This window comes from Osmerus eperlanus, unplaced genomic scaffold, assembly GCF_963692335.1.
Source record: "Osmerus eperlanus unplaced genomic scaffold, fOsmEpe2.1 SCAFFOLD_89, whole genome shotgun sequence".
NCBI lineage: Eukaryota > Metazoa > Chordata > Actinopteri > Osmeriformes > Osmeridae > Osmerus > Osmerus eperlanus.
In genome coordinates, this window is record NW_026911809.1 from 16756 (window position 1) to 40266 (window position 23511).

The window sequence follows — 23511 nt, forward strand, 5'->3', positions numbered from 1 at the left end:
TGTAGCTCTGACACTACGTCATGTAGCTCCTACACTGACACTACGTCATGTAGCTCTGACACTACGTCATGTAGTTCCTACACTGACACTATGTCATGTAGCACTGACACTACGTCATGTAGATCCTACACTGACACTACGTCATGAAGATCCTGCACTGACACTACGTCATGTAGCTCTGACACTGACACTACGTCATGTATCTCTGACACTACGTGATGTAGGTCCTACACTGACACTATGTCATGTAGGTCCTACTCTGACACTACTCTGACACTCCTACACTGACACTACGTCATGTAGCTCCTACACTGACACTACGTCATGTAGGTCCTACTCTGACACTACGTCATGTAGCTCCTACACTGACACTACGTCATGTAGCTCTGACACTACGTCATGTAGGTCCTACACTGACACTACGTCATGTAGCACTGACACTGCGTCATGTAGATCCTACACTGACACTACGTCATGTAGCTCCTACACTGACACTACGTCATGTAGCTGTGACACTACGTCATGTAGATCCTACACTGACACTATGTCATGTAGATCCTACACTGACACTACGTCATGACATTATCATGTCACCAGGCAATGCTCGAAACTGTGTTTGTGTGTTTGTGTGTGTAGGGGATGGGTATCTAGAGGTCGCAGGTCCAAATCCCCCTTGTATATCTTGTATATCGCTTTGGATAGAAGCATCTGCCAAATGAATACATTATAATGTGTGTATCTGGAGTGTGTGTTTGTTTACATGTGACCATGTAAGTCTGGATATACTGTGTTTGTGGATATACTGCATGTATGTATGTATGTATGTATGTATGTATGTATGTATGTATGTATGTACGTACAACGTGTGCATGTGAGTGTACATGTGTGTACGTGTGTGTGTGTGTGTGTGCGCGCATGTGTGTATGTTGTATATGTGCGTGTATGTGCCTGTGTGAATCACCTTGTTTGTGCAGGATTCCAAGCCCCCTCCATGATCCCCCCCACCCCCCTGGGACAGAAGGGTGTGAAGATGAGATGGTTGGATTGTGGAAAGGTAGAAGGGAGAGAGGTAGAGAGGGATGGAGGGAGGGAGGGAAGGTGAGAGAAGGACAGAGGGAGAGAGGGAGGGAGGGAGTGAAGGAAAGAGAGAAGGAGGGAGGGTGAGAAAAGGATAGAGGGAGGGAGGGTGCAGGGGCCAGGAGATCGTCCTCCCTGGTGTACCTCACACTGCTGTAATCTGATCACGCTCCATTACCCCTGGTTGGCTCTCCCTCCGTGTAATCTGGTTACAGCCCATAAGGTCCGCGCCCTCCCCCCCCCAGACCCCTCCCTCATGCTGTAATTTGGGATTACGTCTGTAAAGCTCCTGTGGTTGGGATCAGAGAGGGATAAACACTTTCCCTTTTCACCGTCGTCCTCTGAAGCGTGGAGTCCGCTCTGTGTTTACCGGGACAGTAATCTCGACCGGCAGCACTGCCTGTGATGCCCGTCGCTGCCCCGGCCTCTTAACACAGGCTCTCTCACACACGCACACACACACGCTTCGAAGCACACAGGGTGGTCACGTGATGCTGCCCGTGGTGATGTCATAAACATCTTCACACCCTGATGTGACGTCTCTCTCTCTCTTTTTCTATCTGCCTTTCTTTTTGTCTCGCCCCCTCTCTCGATCCTATTTTATTCTCTATCTCTCTCTGTCCTCTGTCTCTCTTTCTCCTCCCTCCATCCCTTCTTCTTTCCCTGCTGCTGTTTCCGTTCCTCCTCCCTCCTTCGTGAGGGATGCAGCTCTGAGAGTATGTGTTTTATCCCATCTGTCTGACACAATCCGGGTTCCATCCCTTGTCCTGTTGCATTATAGCATCGGCTCACGCTGCCGAATTTTACCTCTGATTTAACACAATATCACAGACCCTCTAGCTACGCTTCCAACGCAGGTGATCCCCTCCAAATCCCCCTCCCTCGCCCTCAATCTCTTAGCCTTCTGTTCTCACACGTCGCAGGTTCAGTCAGGAAACTCAGGCGGTGAAATTATTTTTTTTGCGTCTACTGACACATTGTCTTGTGGGTGTGGTTCTGCTTTAACGACAAAAAGCTCAGAGCTATTCTTAACCGTCATTTTTGCTGCTTACTAAACCAATGGTAGAGGTATATGGACCGAAACCAAGGTGACACCTCAAGAAAGGCTGTTTCTCCACCAATTTCACTACGTTCCGTTAACTCTCCATTAAAATTCTCGATTGATAAATAGGTTTTGATTGGGAGATGAAAAAGATGCGGAGAGACGCAGCCTGGCTCCCATCTTCCAATCACTGTTGCTTCCCACCAGCAATGATAATTAGCCAATTAATAGGATCTGGCGTGCACATTCGTTATCTGCCTCCCCCTTGCCCGCTCGCCCCGGCAGAGCGGCGCAGATTAATGCCCATCTAAACACACCTTGTGTGAAAACGTCAACCTGATAACAGCGAGGCGGGGAACGGACGGGAGGAAGGCACGCGCCCAGGAAAGCTCCGTGGGCAAACCTCTAATGATCTGTACAATGCCAGCAGTTGCCCCGAGGGAGGAGGAGACCGATAAGACTGTTTTTATTCATTTATTAGTATTACATTTTCACCATAGAGAATGGTTTTAATGAGCTGGTTTCTCAGCGGTGGGTTGGACACAGACGTTGTGTTGCATTGTTTGTTTTTCGGTGGAAAGTGGCTGGTCAAGTTTCAATTTGGGGCAGAAGTTCACAGTTTGAAGCGAGAGCGCATCATGAATCTTTGCACGTGTGGAGAAACTCGTCCATCTTTTGATGTTATGTCACCATGAGCCACGGCTGATCCCATCAGGGTGTTGAATCTCCTTGAGTAAGAAGTTGGCACTTTCAAGCATCATGCAATGTGGCTTCTTCCAAAGATTGGTCGGCTTGGCAGTTTCCCTGTAACGTTATTGGGGGTGAACCAGGAACAGCTCTCTGACCTGTACGATCGTCAGGTCGTAAGGAAGTAGACATCAAGTTACAACTTGGACTAACACATTCAAATACTCTTTGTTTGCACTGCAATCAGTGGGTTGAATTGGCACAAAATGATTGCACTAAGCACTTTCTGCACTCAGCACTTTGCTGATCTTGTCTTGTCACATGAAGTGTCCCTGCGCTGTCCTGTCTTGTAGTCTCTGTTTGCTGTCTGGTGTGTCTTTCATGCTGTATTTATAATGGACATAATGTGTTAACACAGCAGCAGCAACATTTCCCCTCGTGGGATAATAAAGGATTTGTCTTGAGTAGGGGTTGAATCTCTCGAGGAGGGCACCAGAGGGAGGGGCGGGGGTGGGGTCACAGTCCTGGCAGGAGCCCCTGCCCCTCCTGCTACACACAGAAGTCAGACATGTGAAGGGCGAAGTCTTCCTCAAGCAGCAGGTCAGACAGCTAAGTACAAATGTTTTTAATCTAATCGTTGGGTGCTCTGCAGATCCATACCGCCCCATGGGGTCAGGGCGGGCGGGGAGCGCTAATCTGATTGGCCGCCGTTCTGCTGAGTCATAGCCTGGCCTGGGGTCACGGGGGGGGGGGGTCATGGATAGGCGAGGCTGAGCCTCGTGTCCTTGTTTGAACGCTATGCTGACTGAGGGGGTTTCGGGGTAAATTGGTGGCCTTTGTGTCAGATTGCACCCCCCCCCCTTCCTACACCCACACTTGTACACACCTGCAAACACACACATGTTGCTCTTCATTTATTGGTCACTCACACAAACCTCAGCAACACAGCGCGTGTTCAAAGTCCTGTCACATGACTGCACACCCCGCCTGAAAGGTTGTCTGTCGGGTGTGAGGGACAATGTACATCCTTCACTCCATTAAGACGTTGAATCAGAAAACCTGACTGACTACTGACAATATTACCATGGCGTGACGCAGACTACTCCATAAGGGGAAATCATCATTCAGAAGGACATTTTTCTTTAGACTATTTTTGTGGGTAATTTCTTTTTGAGGGTTATTTAAAAAATAAAATTTGCTCTTGCATTCAGCATCTGTTACTTTGTTCATAAGGTTGTGTAAAGGTCCTAGGATGTGTCATTATTTTTTCCATCGTGAAAGTCTTCTTCCATACTGACCTCCTTTCATGTTCTTCACTAATTTACCTCTTTGTTCTCCGCAGCGTTTGATCCAGGCTGCTGGGGAACCGCAATGTCGGCGCGTTCCACGAGGAACAAAACTAAAGACAACTCGCAGCTTGTGAAGATTTTTTTTTATTTTCTTTAAACTTGTGCATCAACTTCAAACAGTAAACTGTGTGCACTCCATTTTTTTTTTCACAACATGTTCAAAATGTGTTAAGTGTTCTTAATGTTTTAATATATCTTTTTCCTTTTCAAAACCATTTACACACAATTTCTCAGCACTGAATACTAGCAGTCTATTGGTAATCTGAGGTGTAGAATGAAAAGCATCGTTGGCAGTTCTCTTCTCTTCAACCCTTCTCGTGGAGGCTATAATATATTTGCTCTAATCCTTAATATTATTCTTCTTTCACCTGAAGTAAAAATATCTTTCTTTAAATATGATTCCTTTACATGATAAAAATAGTTTTTCCCCTACTGAAGCTCCACCAGAACTGTTCTAGCCGTAATTGGGCGTGGAGCCCCTTGTGGGTGGAGTCGGGTCCAGGGATGATTAGTCCCCAAGCCCTGTGAGGGATGCGTCGGGAAGATCCAGGACTACCCAGTCAGCCACCACCCTCACCCAGGCCGGGGTGAGCCGGTCTGGGCCTCCAGCCCCTGAGAGAGACACCCTCTGCCATAGATGACACCCACGCTGCGCTTTGTGTTGATAAAAAATTATTACAAAATTTTGATTTTCGTCTTCGTACAAAAACACTATTTTTTTCTTTTCATAGAAATTGCATTTGCACAAGTAAATGTGAGGAGTTTGTTACTAACATAAAAGCCACAAGAGTACAAAAAAGAAACTTGAGACTTGACATTGAGCGAAAACAAAAATAAGATCAAATTCCTAATCCTTACCAAATTGAAAATGAGGTGAGTCCTTTGCTGTGGTGAAACTCCAGCCCACGAAAATATATAAATAAATGAAAATGAATAAATAAAAACAATAAATACTTGAATAAATAGAGTCCTTGTGTGATTGCCGTGAACTTGGTTTTCCCGTGAAGCAACGTCTTCCATATTCTTGAATTCAAAACATCTTCAGGTTTCAATACTTCCTACCTCACATACTGTCTATATGAACATCACTTCCTGTCAGCTGCTTGGACATCAACAACTATGCACATTCTTCAGTACGCCTGTAATTCCTCTCTGCTTGCTGCTATATGCTGTGTTTCTCTATATACTCTCAATCTAAAAATATGATTTTCCACACCCCCACATTATCCCCACCCACAAGTTTTTTACGTGTTAGTACTTTGAAACACAAAAAAGATGAAAATCTCTTATTGCCTGATTGGTGTTTGTCAGGTTTCTGATCAGTGCTAGGTATGAAAAAGCGATGCCTCTGTACATTTTCGGGAGCCCCGTGGTCTCCGAGGTGTTTTGGGCTTTGGGTTAATTTGGATTGGCTGATTAAGCCCATCTGGTCCTCCTCTTCACCGCGGACGATAAACAAACAAGATGGATCCTCTAGATACCCCCCAAGCGATCGTCTCTCCATTTTCTTATTAGTGTCATCACTGTGTGTGTGTTGGCTCCAAGTATCAGTGAGTGAGTGAGTGAGTGTTGTACGATCTCCTGGCGAAACCCATCCACAACCTTCTAACTGACGAGGAAACCGTGAGATTGTATAGCGACTCGAGATAATAGGTCCAAATCGAAATATATTTATATATAGAAGGGATCATCGAACTAACACCTGTTTTAACCTAAATCCATTTCCTGGTTCCTCCCCCCTTCCTCCCCCCCTTCTCCCTGCTAGTCCTGGGTAGTTGCAGTGTGACTAAATCCAGCCCCAGCTTAGAGACTGTGGAGGGTAGGACTGGTGAGGTATCTCACGACCAGGTTCAAGTTATTTCCACAGGAAACATGGTTGAATCTCCGTTTGCCTCTAGCTAATTGTTAAGAAAACGACGATGACAGTCTGTCTGGTGCACCGATCACCCTCCGCCCCCTCCCCCTTCACCCTTACTCCCCCGCTTCCCCCAAGCCACCCCCCCCCCCGCAAACACAAGCCCCCCCCCCCCCCCCCGCCCGCACACACACACACACCCACCGCGCCCCCTACCCCCCCACCCTTTCCTTCACCCATCTCCTCTTCCTCAAGAGTCTCTGCGTGCCTCCTGGAGAGAGAGAGGTTCCTGTTCAGGCCATGGTCTCTTTCCCCGGGAGTCTGCGGTCGTTGAAGGTGTGCATGTTGATGACCTCCTCGGTCTTCACCATGACGGGAGGCTGGGGCTTGTGTTTGAGGCGCCGCTGGCACTTGAGGGACACCCGCAGCTCGTCCACCATGGCGCTGCAGAAAGACCTCTGTAGAGGGGAGAGATAGAGGGGCGGAGAGAGAGAGAGAGAGTGAGAGATAGCCAGAGAGCGAGAGAGTCAGAGAGAGAGAAAGAGAGTGTTCAGGCGGCTTCTGAGGTCCAAACAACATGTCAGAAGAACGGCCCAGTTGTCCTCCAGGGCTGGCACCCAGACCCCTGTCTGCCAGGGCTGGCACCCAGACCCCTGTCTGCCAGGGCTGGCACCCAGACCCCTGTCTGCCAGGGCTGGCACCCAGACCCCTGTCTGCCAGGGCTGGCACCCAGACCCCTGTCTGCCAGATGCCAGCAGGACACACATGGTGACACACTCAGAAGAGCAGGCTGGGGAGGGAAGGAGGGAGGGAGGGAGGGAGGGAGGAGGGGGTGAGGGAGGGAGGAGAGGGAGGGAGGGAGGGGGGGAGGGGGGGAGGGAGGGAGGCTGGTGGAGAGAGATGGGCTGGTAAAGGCAGGGAGAGGCTGGGGGAAGGGGCTGAGAGGGGCTGTGAGGGGCTGAGAGGGGCTGGAAGAGGCTGGAAGAGGCTGGGGGAAGCTGGGGAAGGCTGCAAGGACAAGGTCAGAGTTTTCTATCTACAGGATTGGCTCAGATTGCTGTAGGATGCGGTGGAGCATGTGTGTTCTGGTTGAAGAAGAGTAGTGAGGGTACACCAGACTCTCCTTTCTCTGCATGGTGAGAACCACCATGAAATAAATAGTTTTAAAAGCACTCAAATCCTGTCTATGAACACAAACAGTGTTGTGTACCAATGCGTGCATTGAGCCCTGGCAACGTCCATGTTTGGAATCAAGGATTGGCCAAGGATTGGCCAGGGACTGATTTGAGGTATGGAGGTATGCAGGGTGGAGGCCTGGATGGAGGTTTGGGTAGTGCTGCATCCTCATTAAGCCCCATCAACAATGACATTGAGGCATTGAACCCCAGCAAAAATCATGGTTAGGGTGGCGTTCAAGATGGCTGCATCAGGAAAACAGGAGAGCTGTGCTCGGGGGTTGAAACACTCTGAGGCCCACATGTCTTCAGACAAACACAAGGTTGAAACACTCTGAGGCCCACATGTCTTCAGACAAACACAAGGTTGAAACACTCTGAGGCCCACATGTCTTAAGACAAACACAAGGTTGAAACACTCTGAGGCCCACATGTCTTCAGACAAACACAAGGTTGAAACACTCTGAGGCCCACATGTCTTCAGACAAACACAAGGTTGAAACACTCTGAGGCCCACATGTCTTCAGACAAACACAAACACAGGCAGGCAGACGGACGTTGGACACACAAGCACGTCTACATGCAGGCTCGTATAAACACAGGGCACACACACACAGAGCATCTTAACTGAAGCAGTTTCCCAGTGGAAGCCACCCTCTCTCCTCCCTCTATCCTCCCCCCCCCCCCTCCACCCCCCTCTATCCCCCCCCCACCCCTCCACCCCCCTCCATCCTCCCCCCCCCTCCACCCCCCTCTATCCTCCCCCCCCCCTTCATCCAAGACTTGATCCTCTGATGCAGATAACATCTGGTCTGACTCATGTCTTCACTTCTTTTCCTATTGTTATTATTATTCCGTATCATTTCTTTGCCATCACTCCTTTTTTCCTCACAAGCTGTTTTCTAGAACATCTACACACGATGCTCAACATCGCCACATCTGCTGGATGTAAGGCTGCTCATCCTGGATGAGCTACAATGTCTTCTTTTCTCTGCTGGAGTGTTAGCCGAAGTGTGACCCTCGTCCAGGACGCACCACTCCTCTCAGCCTCCTGTGACCCTTGTCCAGGACGCACCACTCCTCTCAGCCTCCTGTGACCCTCGTCCAGGACACACCACTCCTCTCAGCCTCCTCTGACCCTCGTCCAGGACGCACCACTCCTCTCAGCCTCCTCTGACCCTTGTCCAGGACGCACCACTCCTCTCAGCCTCCTGTGACCCTCGTCCAGGACGCACCACTCCTCTCAGCCTCCTCTGACCCTCGTCCAGGACGCACCACTCCTCTCAGCCTCCTCTGACCCTTGTCCAGGACGCACCACTCCTCTCAGCCTCCTGTGACCCTCGTCCAGGACGCACCACTCCTCTCAGCCTCCTCTGACCCTCGTCCAGGACGCACCACTCCTCTCAGCCTCCTCTGACCCTTGTCCAGGACGCACCACTCCTCTCAGCCTCCTGTGACCCTCGTCCAGGACGCACCACTCCTCTCAGCCTCCTCTGACCCTCGTCCAGGACGCACCACTCCTCTCAGCCTCCTCTGACCCTCGTCCAGGACGCACCACTCCTCTCAGCCTCCTGTGACCCTCGTCCAGGACGCACCACTCCTCTCAGCCTCCTGTGACCCTCGTCCAGGACGCACCACTCCCCGTCTCTTACAGACAAAGCAGGGCGTTGAGGAGGACAGTGACGGCATTCGTAGGTGAAGTCACACAGTGGTTGTATATCATTCAGGGGGCTCATTCCTGTGCCTACCTAACCAAGAGACAGCCTTCCTCCCAGTCTTCCTCTACAAGCAATGTTGACATTGCCATGGTGGTCATTCTCAGTAGCTCAGACTCACACACACAATACACATTTCACATTGACTAACCACTGGATATCTAGAACCCCCTTTATAAAAAATAAGTATGTAGTCTAAGGTTCGAATGAGTTCACCGGCAATCAAAATGTCACCGTTAAATAGTTTAAACCACCTACACTGCGTTGGAGTGGAAACAGCATGAGTGCATGTGTGTGTGTGTGGCTATCCCCTATCATGTATGTGTAAAACAGCATGGCTGTCTTTACATTCAACCACAAAGCAGCTTTATGATCATTAATAACTTTTCAGTAACGTCTGAAACGGCCACAAATAGATTTGCCGCCCGCAATGATCAATCCCAGCTGAAACACCTGCTGATTGTCAGTCACCTTCAGAGGCTTTTCATGGCTATTGATTTGCTCAGGACGAGATTGAAAGGCTGTGTGTTCTACCTGTGACAGCCTCACATTCCTGCTGTAAAGCAGCATGCTTTGTGGACACAAGGCTATCTCTCTCTCTCTCTCTCTCTCTCTCTCTCTCTCTCTCTCTCCCTCCCTCCCTCCCTCCCTCCCTCCCTCCCTCCCTCCCTCCCTCTCTCTCTCTCTCTCTCTCTCTCTCTCTCTCTCTGAGTGGTGGACCCTGGGGACACATAGCCTTCATGGCTGCCCGCTGCTCTTCCTTTGGATTGATGCTCGCTGTTTAGGGCCTTTGAATTACAGAGGTTTTATCACCCCGCACTCACCCCACCCAGAAGGCCCTGCAGCTGTATGGACACAAAGCACTTTAAGGAGAAGCCGCTCGCTTTAGGTGGAGACAGTCGTTAATCTCACGCTTTCACCGTGTTTTTATTCCTCTCTCTCTCTTTCTCTCCCTCCCTCCCTCTCTCTTTTATTCCTCCTCCGATCGTTTCGAATGCAGTCGTTTCTGAAGCAATCCCTCCGTGTTTGCAGTGTCCTCGTGTTTCCAAGCCCCCGACCTATCGGCCCGGCTCCCTGCTCCCTGCTTCCTGCTTCCTGCTCCCTGCTCCCTGCTTCCTGCTTCCTGCTTCCTGCTTCCTGCTCCCTGCTCCCTGCTTCCTGCTTCCTGCTTCCTGCTCCCTGCTTCCTGCTCCCTGCTTCCTGCTCCCTGCTCCCTGCTCCCTGCTTCCTGCTCCCTGCTTCCTGCTCCCTGCTTCCTGCTTCCTGCTTCCTGCTTCCTGTTCCCTGCTCCCTGCTCCCTGCTTCCTGCTTCCTGTTCCCTGCTCCCTGCTCCCTGCTCCCTGCTCCCTGCTCCCTGCTCCCTGCTCCCTGCTCTCTGCTCCCTGCTCCCTGCTCCCTGCTCCCTGCTCCCTGCTTCCTGCTTCCTGCTCCCTGCTTCCTGCTCCCTGCTCCCTGCTTCCTGCTTCCTGCTCCCTGCTTCCTGCTCCCTGCTTCCTGCTCCCTGCTTCCTGCTCCCTGCTTCCTGCTCCCTGCTTCCTGCTCCCTGCTTCCTGCTTCCTGCTCCCTGCTCCCTGCTTCCTGCTCCCTGCTTCCTGCTCCCTGCTTCCTGCTCCCTGCTTCCTGCTCCCTGCTCCCTGCTTCCTGCTTCCTGCTCCCTGCTCCCTGCTCCCTGCTTCCTGCTTCCTGCTTCCTGCTCCCTGCTCCCTGCTTCCTGCTCCCTGCTCCCTGCTCCCTGCTCCCTGCTCCCTGCTTCCTGCTTCCTGCTTCCTGCTTCCTGTTCCCTGCTTCCTGCTCCCTGCTTCCTGCTCCCTGCTCCCTGCTCCCTGCTTCCTGCTTCCTGCTCCCTGCTCCCTGCTCCCTGCTTCCTGCTTCCTGCTCCCTGCTTCCTGCTTCCTGTTCCCTGCTTCCTGCTCCCTGCTTCCTGCTCCCTGCTCCCTGCTCCCTGCTTCCTGCTCCCTGCTCCCTGCTCCCTGCTTCCTGCTCCCTGCTCCCTGCTCCCTGCTTCCTGCTTCCTGCTTCCTGCTCCCTGCTTCCTGCTTCCTGTTCCCTGCTCCCTGCTCCCTGCTCCCTGCTTCCTGCTCCCTGCTCCCTGCTCCCTGCTCCCTGCTTCCTGCTCCCTGCTTCCTGCTCCCTGCTTCCTGCTCCCTGCTCCCAGGTCCCTGCTTCCTGCTCCCTGCTTCCTGCTCCCTGCTCCCAGGTCCTGGTGTTCTCAGCTGCTGCTGGGATGGATGTGTGGCGGAGGGTGTGGTGGGATGGGGCAGGTGAGGATGGGGGCATGGACGTGATGTCCCAGATGAGTCTGGGGATGGTCTGCAGGTTCCTGTCCATCTCTCTCCCCGGCGGGCCTGGGATGGGTGGAGAAATGCTGGGCGCCCTGGATGATGGGCTGCTCTGCGTGTCCCATCTGCTGGCTTGTGTGTGTGCTGTGTACTGTCTGAGCAGGTGTGTGTGTGCTGTGTACTGTCTGAGCAGGTGTGTGTGTGCTGTGTACTGTCTGAGCAGGTGTGTGTGTGCTGTGTACTGTCTGAGCAGTTGTGTGTGCTGTGTACTGTCTGAGCAGGTGTGTGTGTGCTGTGTACTGTCTGAGCAGGTGTGTGTGCTGTGTACTGTCTGAGCAGGTGTGTGTGTGCTGTGTACTGTCTGAGCAGGTGTGTGTGTGCTGTGTACTGTCTGAGCAGGTGTGTGTGCTGTGTACTGTCTGAGCAGGTGTGTGTGAGTGTGCTGTGTACTGTCTGAGCAAGTGTGTGTGCTGTGTACTGTCTGAGCAGGTGTGTGTGTGTGCTGTGTACTGTCTGAGCAGGTGTGTGTGTGCTGTGTACTGTCTGAGCAGGTGTGTGTGTGTGCACGTGTTTGTCCGCATGCGTGTGTGCGCGTGTTGGGCATGCGTCTGTGCAGGTGCACGTTTGTTTTTGTGCAAGTGTGCGTTTGGATGTGTGTGTGGGTGATTGTATATGTGTTTAAGTATGTCGGTAAGTATATAAACTCCTCAAAAAAAGTATGGAAACGTTATTTCGATCGATTATTCCTCCCCTTCAATAATATAATATTGTTGGAAAGCCTGATTAGTCACCTTTACAACGAGGTACAACTTGTAAGGATCGTGCATTCGTGGAATGAGCAACACAGCTAACCGTGTGGGTAGCGGCCCCAAACAAATTGCCAAAATCCCCTGCAATATTCTTCTGTTGGTATTCATACCAATAATATATCATATCTGAAGGGGAGGAATAATCGACCGAAATAACGTTTCCAAACTTTTTTTGTTTATAGTTTATATATATATGTATAGTTTATATATATATATGTGTGTGTATGTGGGTGAGTGTATATATATGTGTGTGTGTGTGTGAGTGTATATATGTGTGTGTGTGTGTGGGCGGGGAGGTGGGGTCCTCACACACAGCTGGTGGTCCCTGTCCCTCGAGGGCCTTGTCACTCTGCAGCAGTACCAGCAGCCAGGAGCGGGAAGACAAGGAGGAGGAGGAGGAGGGGGAGGAGGAGCAGAGGGAGGAGGAAGCGGACAAGCTGGGGGGGGGGGGGGGGGGGAGGAGGAGGGGGGGAGGAGGAGGAGGAGGAAGAGGGGGAAGGGGACAACCATGATAATCATGGCATTTGAATGGAGATGACAAAGAAATCTCAAATGTTCTATGAATATTTTTGTGGAAGCCGTTGTGAAATATGTTCGCTGAGCAGCAGTCATATTTTGTCCAAAATGTTTTTGAACAGAAGATATTTTTTAAGGGTTTTTCTGTACCCTTAAAGTATGTAACCTCTCCAAAAACGTCAACACTAACCACACCTCTTGTGACCTTGAAAATATATCTTACAAATTATCTAAAACATTGAACCTATTATGATACTTTGTCCAAAAACATGACAGTCAAATGTTAGAAAATTGCAATAAAACATAACAAAATAATATCACAAAGAAGAGTACATACTATACAACTACAAATCTTAAAAACGTAAAAATGTTTGTCTCTGAGCTGCAGAGGTGTGAGGTGTTGGGGATGGGAGAGGTGGAGTGAAGGCATGAGAGAATGACAAGACTACTCTAGTGAAACCTGCATGTTTGTTAAGTGTTTATTCAAATTCATAACAGCAGAAGAACTTTAGTGGGCAGTTTACTATCATTGGCGTTAAACAGTCTGAGATGAGTAAATGAAATTAATAAAAAATTAAAAACATTTATGCCATTACAACAAGTCTCTTTCTGAGTTGTTTTCGAAACCCTCCTTTAACAATGCCTAGATTAGAAGGTGTGTGGCTCATCACATTACACAAATGACTGGCTCTCAATTTTTTGCTCCTTGCTCGTGTTACAAAATAGCAGTAATTATAAAATGCAAATTGCCAAGTGTACGCTATCAAGCATGACTAACACAACAAAGGGATGCTTAGCACTACATTTTTCAACTTGACACTTTCAGCATCTCTGTGAGAAATATGACTGCATTGTGGCAGAGGTTGGAAGTGGATTTAATGAAGGGGTTTTGTGCAACTGAATCAAATATGATGTTGATATTCAAACACAACCAGAGTTTCAAAATGTAACCACATCATTAGGAACTGCGTGTTCTACAGACATCTCAGTTGTGTCTCTCTCTAACGGCACAAACTGCTAGAGGTACAGGTAGACATCCCTGCGTGGTTCCTTCCGGTTTGAAAGTGAGCGCTATACTTTCATTGTCACGACAATGTCTCCTGGTCTGTCGTGGTTACAGCGGATTACAGCGTGCTAAACGACTACACTGAGTGTGAGGTTACTTGTGTGAAGCGGTATCAACTCTCTGTGCTGTATGCGAGTCACAGTGAGATGCAACAACAAGCCGCACGCCCCTTCGCATGACCCTGACATGACCCTGACATGACCCTGGCATGACCCTGGCATGACCCTGGCATGACCCTGGCACGATCACAGAATAACTCGGTGGTGGAACAAAAACAGCCGAACGTCTGGGATTGAAAAGACCTAAAGTGACCCAGTGTTCTTTTATAATTCTCTCTCATACGGCTCTGCACTCGATAATTCTCTTCACAGTGTGCTCTTATGATCGTTATTACATCGTGATCACTTATAGCAGCGTGACGTAAGTGTGTTTTCGGTTGGTACTTTCAGCATGGGCTGGTGTTGGGCCAGGCTGGTTGTATCACAAGACTACAGGGCTTTTTGTGCATTTCACCCTGAAGGGAAACACAAATCCCTCACTGGGGCCTCAGGCAGGTCAATATGGAGACTTAGAGGAACAGGAAGCCTTTCTGGGATCGATGGAGGGTGTTAGTGGAAGCGGTCAGAGGGTCAGCTCCTATAGAGAGAGGCTAAGTAGCGGTCTCTGTTTTCGGATTTACGAGTTTGTGGTCGGGTTGGAGGGAAACGCTGCTTCCTTTTTACGAGCCTGGCGGCTCAGGGACAAACCGACAGACACGTCGGAGCAGACAGGCAGCGGAGCATTTCGCCATTAATATCAAATAGAATCCGACTCACAGTGTGTTCTAGCGTTCAGACGTGTGAGGTGGAGTTCTGTTTACGGTTGAGCTGAGGTGAGGTGAAAGAATCACATACGAACGGATCGTGAATCATAAGAGGACGAATGATTAATCTTAAGTGGATGAGGTGTGAGTTACGCGTGAAAGAATCCTGAATCATAAGTGAATCAATCATGGGTCGCAAATGAATCAAGCCTGAATTGATCATGAACCAGGTTAAGGACGGGATGACAGTATGCTGTATAATAGTGAACAAGTGAAAAATGAAAAGATGAAACAATGAACAAGAACTAACCTTTCAAACTACTCTATTAAAACGAAAAAATAAACGAACATGTCCGTGAATCTACGGTCAACTCAACCACACAAGCACTCCATGCGTTCCAAACACGTTCCTCAAACTAAAACAGCTTTCCACCCTACTATAAATCATCTGAAGAAATAACATTGGTGTATATTCAGGCGTCTTAGATTAAAATTTGTCTCTGAGGTTGTTTTGAATGTCAGTTGGGATGGCGGTTATTGTCTAGCTCGGGTCCGTGACGACAGCAGACTTCCTCGCGTGTCCTATCAGCTTGTCGCCATTGGGGCTGAGAGGACAAAGACAACAGATGCAACCCTGAGCGCCTGGAGCTACTGTCTTGTGGGAACATAAGAAAATCTAATCAAATAGCTTTCGAAAGCCAAGCACAATCAAATGTTTGAGTATCGTGCCTGTACCACCTTTGATTCTCCTTCGGTTGGCCGCCCAAAACACATCTTTATGTGAGATAGCTGAAAGCAGGAATGCATTGTATGACGATACAATGTTGTAAGCCATGCTGTTTTGCGTTTGGCTGTGTGGATGCTTGTGAACGCGCCTGTTACTGTACGTGCTGAGGTCAAGAAGGAAAAGCTAGAGCCTGGTGCTCTGTGTGCTAAGGTAAACAACGAAAGCTTCTGGTGAGGGGAGAGCTTTGGTGGGGAGAGAGGCTGTGAGGGCACCCGCAACGCCGTGCTCCAGCCCAACACATCCTCCAGCACACATCACACTTTGCATGGGAACAGTGCATCAACAACACGCCCACCCCTCCCTCCCTCCCTCCCTCCCTCACCCACATCCCCCTCCTCCACCCCTTGAAGCGCCGGTTGAAAGAGAGCCACCGCAATCACAGCCACAATCGCTTCCATCAAAGTCTGGAGTCTGCCGGCGGTTGTTTTACCTTTTCCAGCTGCGCGTTCTGTTTGGACTTATAGAGGAACTCCCCCACCGCCACGAACACGGAGAGAACAAGGCCGGCAGCCAGCACGATGAAGATGCCCCCGATGTTCTGCACTCCCAGGGCGCTCGCCTCCTTGCTGTCCTCCTCGGGACAGCCGTTGCCTCTCCACCACTTCTCCTTCATCATGTGCAGCTTCCCTTCTTCCTGGAGCTGCAGGATGGCGATGGTGATCTTGTCCCGGTACGGAGAACCTGGAGGGACAGAACAAAGGAGGACGTCAGGATTGAGATCCCGATTTTTGGGAGGGTGGGAGGTGTCGAGAGCATGGGTAGACAAGAACATGGCCGCATGGGGCATCCCGGTAGATTATCGGATAAGTGTCAGTGCCATGTAGGTTGAGGCCTTACCGCAGCGGCCTGGGTTCGAATCCCAGCCTTGGACCTTTGCTGCATGTCTTCCCCCCTCTCCCTCTCCCTCTCTCTCTCTCTCTCTCTCTCTCTCTCTCTCTCTCTCTCCGTCTCAGTCTCTCTCTCTCTCCCTCCCTGCCTTTGTCACACTTCACTTACTGTCCAATAACGCATGACCAATGCTATAAAAAATATTGATAATAATGATAACAATTGTATGTGTATATAACATCAGGAATGTGAACCAGATTTTGGGGGTAGGAGGTGTTGAAGTCTTCCCCCTCAGAGGAAGAGTGGCCGGTCTCGGGGTCTAGTGTGTTCCCCCACCAGCCGGAGGATCAGGGAGCATGGATTTCCTGACGCTCAGGACACAGGATTAACGACAGCGAGGCAGGCAGGGGAAGACAGGGTTGTGAGGGTTGGAAGGTCAGATGGTGTAGGTGTCTGTGGTGTGAACTTTGTGTGTTCTCCTGGTGACCTTTGATCCTACCCGACAAGCACACGTAGCTGAGATCTACATCCCGGATCTTCAGTCTCCACAAAACGAGTAAATAAACAATGTATTTTTTTGAGCAGATGCTTTCATTCGAAGCCACAGCACATACATTCGAGGGGGATTTGAACCTTGATATCTGCGGTGAAACGATGCTCAGACCACCAAGCTACACCCTCCCCTCGATAAACAAAAGAGACAAAAAATCCTCAATAGAGAACTTCTGTGTTTTCATTCTCGCTGTTACTTCTAGAAACTTCTTACCAAGGCTTACTTTGCCCTTAGACTTCCAGCCAGGGAGGTTTTTGCAGGTTTAATAAACAAACTACGCTCCCCAAAAGTGATCTTTGAAGTCCTCCTCACTGCACGCTCACGGCATGATCGCACTTTCTCCGAGCAGCCCTGGGAGAATTCCCAGAAGCCTCAGCGCCACCCACACACGCAGGTAAACAGCCCTCGCATTTCCCCGGCTCTGTGGATCAAACCCAGTCACACGCCGGGTTGCCTGATTAAACCTGAAGGGTGAAACCAAGTGAAAGCACTTGAAATCCCCCCCCCCCCGCGACCCTTCCCATCCCTCACCGGTACGATGCTCCTGTGATTAGACCCCCACACAATCAGCCTTGTTAATACAGCCGGAATTGTGTAGAACTCAATCACACTCTCCTTATTATCTCACACACTCGGAACGAGGCCCGGCTTGGTGCAAGGGGGGAAGCGTCAACATCACGCAAAGGTGCTCGATGAATATCAAGAAGGGGATGTTTGTTCGAGGGAAGGAGCCATGCCACGCTCGCTAGCGGTTTAGCATTTTGAAAAGCCGACGTCCGTGCGTCTTCTGAAGAGGATGGGCACCCTGAGAGGTGCTGGGTGAACTTTCATACGATCCCGTCAACCTGGCGCGACGCTGGGTGTCGCGTAGCCAGGAACGGGGGGGGGGGTCGCTCACGGAGCTGTGATTAAATAAGTCAGATCTGCTCTGTCTTTCATCCCTGCCTGTCGGGTCTGTCTGTCTCCCAGGAGCGAGGGTGAGAGATTTTGAGAGCAGCTGTCAACATGCTGATGACCAATGCCAGACACACACTTTCACTGGTCATTTCACCCAGACAACCAGCCAAACAGTACCCCGGCCAGCTAAACAGTCAGCCAGTCAGCCACCCATCCAGCCAGCTAAACAGAAAATCATCCAGCTAAACAGAAAATCATCCAGTAAGACAGAAAATCATCCAGCTAGACAGTCTGCCAGCCACACGAGCAGGCCTCATGGACACCCAGCCCACAGCATGTGGAAGCAAAGGAGACAAGCTGACCCAGAGCTGCAGGGGTCTGTGAGTACAGTAACACCAGGGGCTGTGCTGTGACCCCAGCCCACAGCATGTGGAAGCAAAGGAGACAAGCTGACCCAGAGCAGCAGGGGTCTGTGAGTACAGTAACACCAGGGGCTGTGCTGTGACCCTGTGCCTGCCTGGTCACATGACTCTGTGCCTGCCTGGTCACATGACCCTGTGCCTGCCTGGTCACATGACCCTGTGCCTGCCTGGTCACATGACCCTGTGCCTGCCTGGTCACATGACCCTGTGCCTGCCTGGTCACATGACTCTGTGCCTGCCTGGTCACATGACCCTGTGCCTGCCTGGTCACATGACCCTGTGCCTGCCTGGTCACATGACCCTGTGCCTGCCTTATCAGCTGGATGCTCGCAGAGCCAAGCTGTTTTCACATCCCTCCTCACAGGCGAGTAAAACGTAGTGATGAGTAGGGTTTGACTGCTTGGAAAGTCATGTGTTTACATTCCCGGGATGAGTCCACTAAGTGTGAAGCCATCTATCCTGCCAAGCAACATGACAGAAAGGGTTTTCTTTTCAGTTGACTTTTATGTTTGAAAGTTACTTCTGATAGGACCCTGTTTGCTCTTGAGACTAATTGACCACATGTCAAAGCAAATATGAATAGTACCAAAAACATTTGTATGTTAATTTTGAACCATTCGACAATCTGCACCCAGTATCGATGGTTTACTGTCAACTGCAACCTTGTTACAATTCACTTGTTGTGGTTGTGGTTAAAGTATGGGTGGTTCACTGGGTAGAGCACCTCCAGGCTAAGGCACGGGTTCGAATCCACCCTGGGCCCTTTGCTGCACGTCTTCCTCTCTCTGTCCTGTCCTCCTCAAACGGTCTTCTCCAAAAAGCTTGAAAAGTCCGAAAATACATGGTAAAAAGAGAGTGAGTGATTGTCTTTTTGTTTATTGATTTGTTTCCCCCCTCTACAGACACTCCCCTGTAGTGTTTAGGACAGACAGGTGGAACAAAAGACTTTGCAAGTGGAATGTTCTAGAAGCCTATGGTTCTGTGTGACACCTCCCTCACAGACACAGCCAGATCCTCTTCATCACAGAGCCAGATCCTCTTCATCACAGTGGGGGAGAGATGGAAGGGGGAGGCTGAGGGGGGTGTCTAGTAATGTTGGTGTTTGTCAGTGATAAACAGAATATGTTAATTTGAGAACTGAAAAACAGGCCTTCGCAGCATGGATCCTCCATGCGAAAGAGCCTTAATCCTCACACTGAATGAGTGGAGGGGAAAGTGACAGGCCTTGGTAATCCAAAATAAGACACATAGCTGTAATCTTCGAGATCAAAGCTGGGTAATAGTGTTCCAATCCCTAATGCATTGTCTCTCAAAAGCTCAGCATGGAAATTATAATGTGCTGCAAACCATGGCTCTATGTATTTTTAGCACGGTAAGAGAGATTTTGTTTTCTCTCTTTGTAATACATTTAGAGAGCTGTTTTGCATGTTGAATCTAGGGAAAGACACAAAATAAAGTAAATGGATGTGTATAAATGTTTAAAAAGATTTATTTTGGGGCCTTGACAATTACAGTGTAAATGGCTTGAGGGTAGTGCTTCATAAATATACACTGTTAGATCTTGTTTTAGGCTTTGATTATGTTCCTTTTCTCTCTCTGGTGATATGCGATTTTCAATCTCTGGAAAACTTACATCTAGCCAAGCCCTCTCCTCTGCCCCTCCTCTCCTCTCCTCTGCCTCTCCTCTGCCTCTCCTCTCCCCTCCTCTCCTCTGCCTCTCCTCTGCCTCTCCTCTCCCCTCCTCTGCCTCTCCTCTGCCTCCTCTCCCCTCCTCTGCCCCTCCTCTCCTCTGCCTCTCCTCTGCCTCTGCCTCTCCCCTCCCCTCCTCTGCCCCTCCTCTGCCCCTCCTCTCCTCTGCCCCTCCTCTCCTCTGCCTCTCCTCTGCCTCTCCTCTGCCTCCCCTCTCCTCTCCTCTGCCTCTCCTCTGCCTCTCCTCTCCTCTGTCTCCCCTCTCTTCTCCTTTGCCTCTCCTCTGCCTCCCCTCTCCTCTCCACTCCTCTGCCTCTTCTCTGCCTCTCCCCTCCCCTCCTCTCCTCTCCTCTGCCTCTGCCTCTGCCCCTCCCCTTCTCTACAGTTCAGGCAGAAGGCAGGTCACAGCCTCAGAGATGTTCCATCTCCCAGAATTCCATTCAGGTCTGTGTGGTTTATGATGGGGATTTGAACGACACACCGGGGAGCACCACACCCTGCAGGCCCCCTGACCAGCCGCACAGGCACCTGCTGATTAATACAGCCCAATGAAGCCAAATGAAGATGGATAGTAATGAGGCGATGAAAGAACAAAGGGAGGTAAAGGCATAGAAGGAGAGAAAGACAGAAAGACAGAGAGAGAGAGAGAGAGAGAGAGAGAGAGAGAGAGAGAGAGAGAGAGAGAGAGAGAGATAGAGGGAGAGAGAAAGACAGAGAGAGAGAGAGAGAGAGAGAGAGAGAGAGAGAGAGAGAAGTGAAAAGTGCTCTTAGGGGAGGGACACACAGCCCCCCTATCTGGACGATTTCTAAAAGAGTGCCATGAAATCAGGGAAAACCTGAATGTAATGTGACCAGCCTTGAAATCCTATTTGTAATATGTGTTGTCCATCTCAATGTAGCTATTTACTTAGGTTGTTTTTGTTTTGATTTGTTGTTTTCTGTTCTTGACACTTTGTTGTTACCACATGTTCCGGACGATACAGAGTGTTGTTCCTTATGTTGTTTTTGAATGGTGTTGTTGATGTATGGTTGTCTGTTATTGGGCGTCTTGCTTTGGCAATACGGTTGAAATGACTGTCATGCTAATAAAGCTGAATTGAATTGAGAGAGAGATAGAGAGAGAGAGAGAGAGAGAGAGAGAGAGAGAGAGAGAGAGAGAGAGAGAGAGAGAGAGAGAGAGAGAGAGAGAGAGAGAGAGAGAGAGAGAGAGAGAGAGAGAGAGAGAGAGAGAGAGAGAGAGAGAGAGAACGCAGAAGGTAGAGGCAGAACGGAGAGGGAAAGGAAAGACAGATTAGGCGAGGGAGAGTGAAAGAATAAAGAGAAACAGAGAGAGAGAGAGAGAGAGAGAGAGAGAGAGAGAGAGAGAGAGAGAGAGAGAGAGAGAGAGAGAGAGAGAGAGAGAGAGTGAGAGAGAGCGAGAGAAACAGAAAGGCCTCCTGAGATATGGACATGCGAGGCAGAGGAACTAACAGTTTATTCACTAGCGACCAGCATGACCTGCACAAACAAACCTGTGACAGATGTTTGATAACATGGGACTGTGTATGACTCCATTTAATGACCTCTCGAGGGAAGAGGTCCATACAACACACATACCTATACACACCTACACACATACACACGCAGGCACAAATGCGCACACACACACCAAACGACACACACACGTGTTCGCTAGGGAGGTTTCGTTTGGCCCATCAGCACAAACGGGACAGCGGTCACTACACCGCATCTCCCACTAATGGACACCAGAACGGCTGACACACAAACACTGTGTACTACAAGTCCCAGAAAGCACCTCCGGTGTCCTACAGGGCAGAAGGAAAACATCACAAAACCAAAGAAGTCTCAGGCAGACAAGGACCTGGTGAGCTGACGTCTGGGCCATCTCCCTATCTCTCCCTCGCATCCATCACCCACTTCCCACGTCAAATCAGCACGTCAATGTAATTAGCCGGCAGATTTATATCCCCTCACTCTCCTGCACTTCCTCCACGGGCGAAGTCTTTAACTCACCATCAACGGGAATTGCCAGTGAAATGGCTTCTTGCAGTAAATATTCCATTAGAGAGAGATGTCGTGGTGCTAACAGCTGGGAGGGGTGTCCCATCTGACCGCTCCGGAGAGGCGAGAGCAGCCAGAGAGACGCAAACACACGCTGGTATGGACACCCAGGTGCTAATGCTGCCTGTCAACTGTAGCGTGTTACACGTCGATGAGATAAATGCTAAATGGCCCAGTGGTGTCGGGGCTGAGGCTGCATATGAAGGCTGGCAGTAAAAGGGGATGTTCGGCGCTGTAAATGCCCTGAACGGGGCATTTACAGCGTGTGTGAATGGGCCACAAGGGAGCTGATTCTAAACAGTCTTCCTCTGTGAGGAGGGGGTGTACAATGCACCACCTGCGTCCTGCTGTGATGTATGCACTGGAGGTTTTGGAACACACACATGCACTAAGGAGTGTAGACACACACACACATAAAAAAACACACACGCAGGCACACACACACACACCTTTCGCACGCAGGCCAGGCACACACGCATGCTGCAAAAGCACACAAATGTCCAGTTGTGGCCATAAGTTTTGGCAATGACAAATGTTGTGTTTGCTGGTTCAGTGTTTGAAGAAAATGTTTTCACATGTTTCTATAGAATACTGGAATAAATTAAGGCACATTTCATATTTTTTAAAGCTTTTTTGGGGCAAACATTTGTAATGTATGCAAATGGTCCCCTCTTTTACTTTTTATCTGCTCTTAAAATCCAATCAGAATGATGATTTCACCTGGCTAGAACTAGTTCACACTTTGCCCTGTGCTGATGATATGACTTACTGAAATTATGTTGGCAGTCATTTTATGCCAAGGCCCAGCAAGCTTTGCAAATACAAAATGTATGTCGCTCCCAATACTTTTGGCCACGGCTGTACACCCACATACAGACACACACATGCACAAAAACACACATGTGCCTGCAAACTCATGCATACACACACATGCACTCACACAACAAAACAAATGCACATGCACACACACAAGCACACACACACTAACACACGGTTCTTGGAATATTGCAAACAAAGAACAAAATGATGTGTGAGCCAATGCCTTCGCACACTAACACTTTCTCTGACTGCAGAATCTGACATCGCTCACTGAAGCCACACTGGAAAAGACAAAGTCAGGCTGACCTCATCAGTGTGCTTTGTCTTAAGATACAGTCCATCTCTGTACATCAAAGTCAGGCTGAATACAAAACAACCCCCCAACCAAAGCCAAACCGTAACTCATCCAGTCAAGACCTCAAAACAGCCAACAGCATTTATCGGCATGGGCGGGTCCTTAGAAAAACGTCAGTTTGACATGTTCCTAAAAGTGTTTTGGAGAGTGATGCAAACGTAAACACTCTGGAACATGGACACAGACCGCAGACGCAAGTCTCTCGTGAGGTTGTTTCTGTGTCTCCTCTCCACGCCTCGGAGCCTCTCCTCCCTCCCTCCCTCCCTCCCTCCCCCCCTCTCTCTCTCTCTCTCTCTCTCTCTCTCTCTCTCGCACTGTGAGGAGTATGTGCTCTTCATCTGCGTGGCCCGCTGCCTGGGGCTGGCTGTGGAACAGGATTAAGACAATCTGCCGCTGAGCTCAGTAATCAAATCCTACACCTCTGCACAGACAGAACAGCAGCCTCCTCTGTTCACACACTGTATTATATCTGTGTCATACAGGCCCTTCGTTCTCACCATCTCGCCCAGCCTCCCCCGGCCTCCCTCAGCCTCCGCAAGCTTCCCCAACGGTGCCAAGGCTCCCCGGCCTCTCCTAGCCTCCCCGAGCCTCTCCTAGCCTCCCCCAGCTTCTCCGACCAGCCCCCAGCCTCCCCCGGCCTCTGTGTTCTCAGGAACAGAGATCAGGTGAAGTTGCAGGAAGACGTACAGTAGGCAGGCGGCTCCTCACAACGACGTCAGGCAGATCTG

General features: G+C 50.0%; 1 protein-coding gene across 1 annotated transcript in view; it reads right to left on the reverse strand.

Moving 5' to 3' along the window:
• Window positions 1-6239: 6239 nt before the first annotated feature.
• LOC134016622 (glutamate receptor ionotropic, kainate 2) overlaps window positions 6240-23511 on the reverse strand; it is a gene marked incomplete at its 5' end in the record, with an annotated part of 47189 nt that continues 29917 nt past the window's right edge. The window contains 2 exons of the mRNA XM_062455966.1: window positions 6240-6468; window positions 15590-15840. Of these exons, the coding sequence (XP_062311950.1) occupies window positions 6304-6468; window positions 15590-15840 (416 nt within the window). The remainder of the gene's footprint in view (window positions 6469-15589; window positions 15841-23511) is intronic.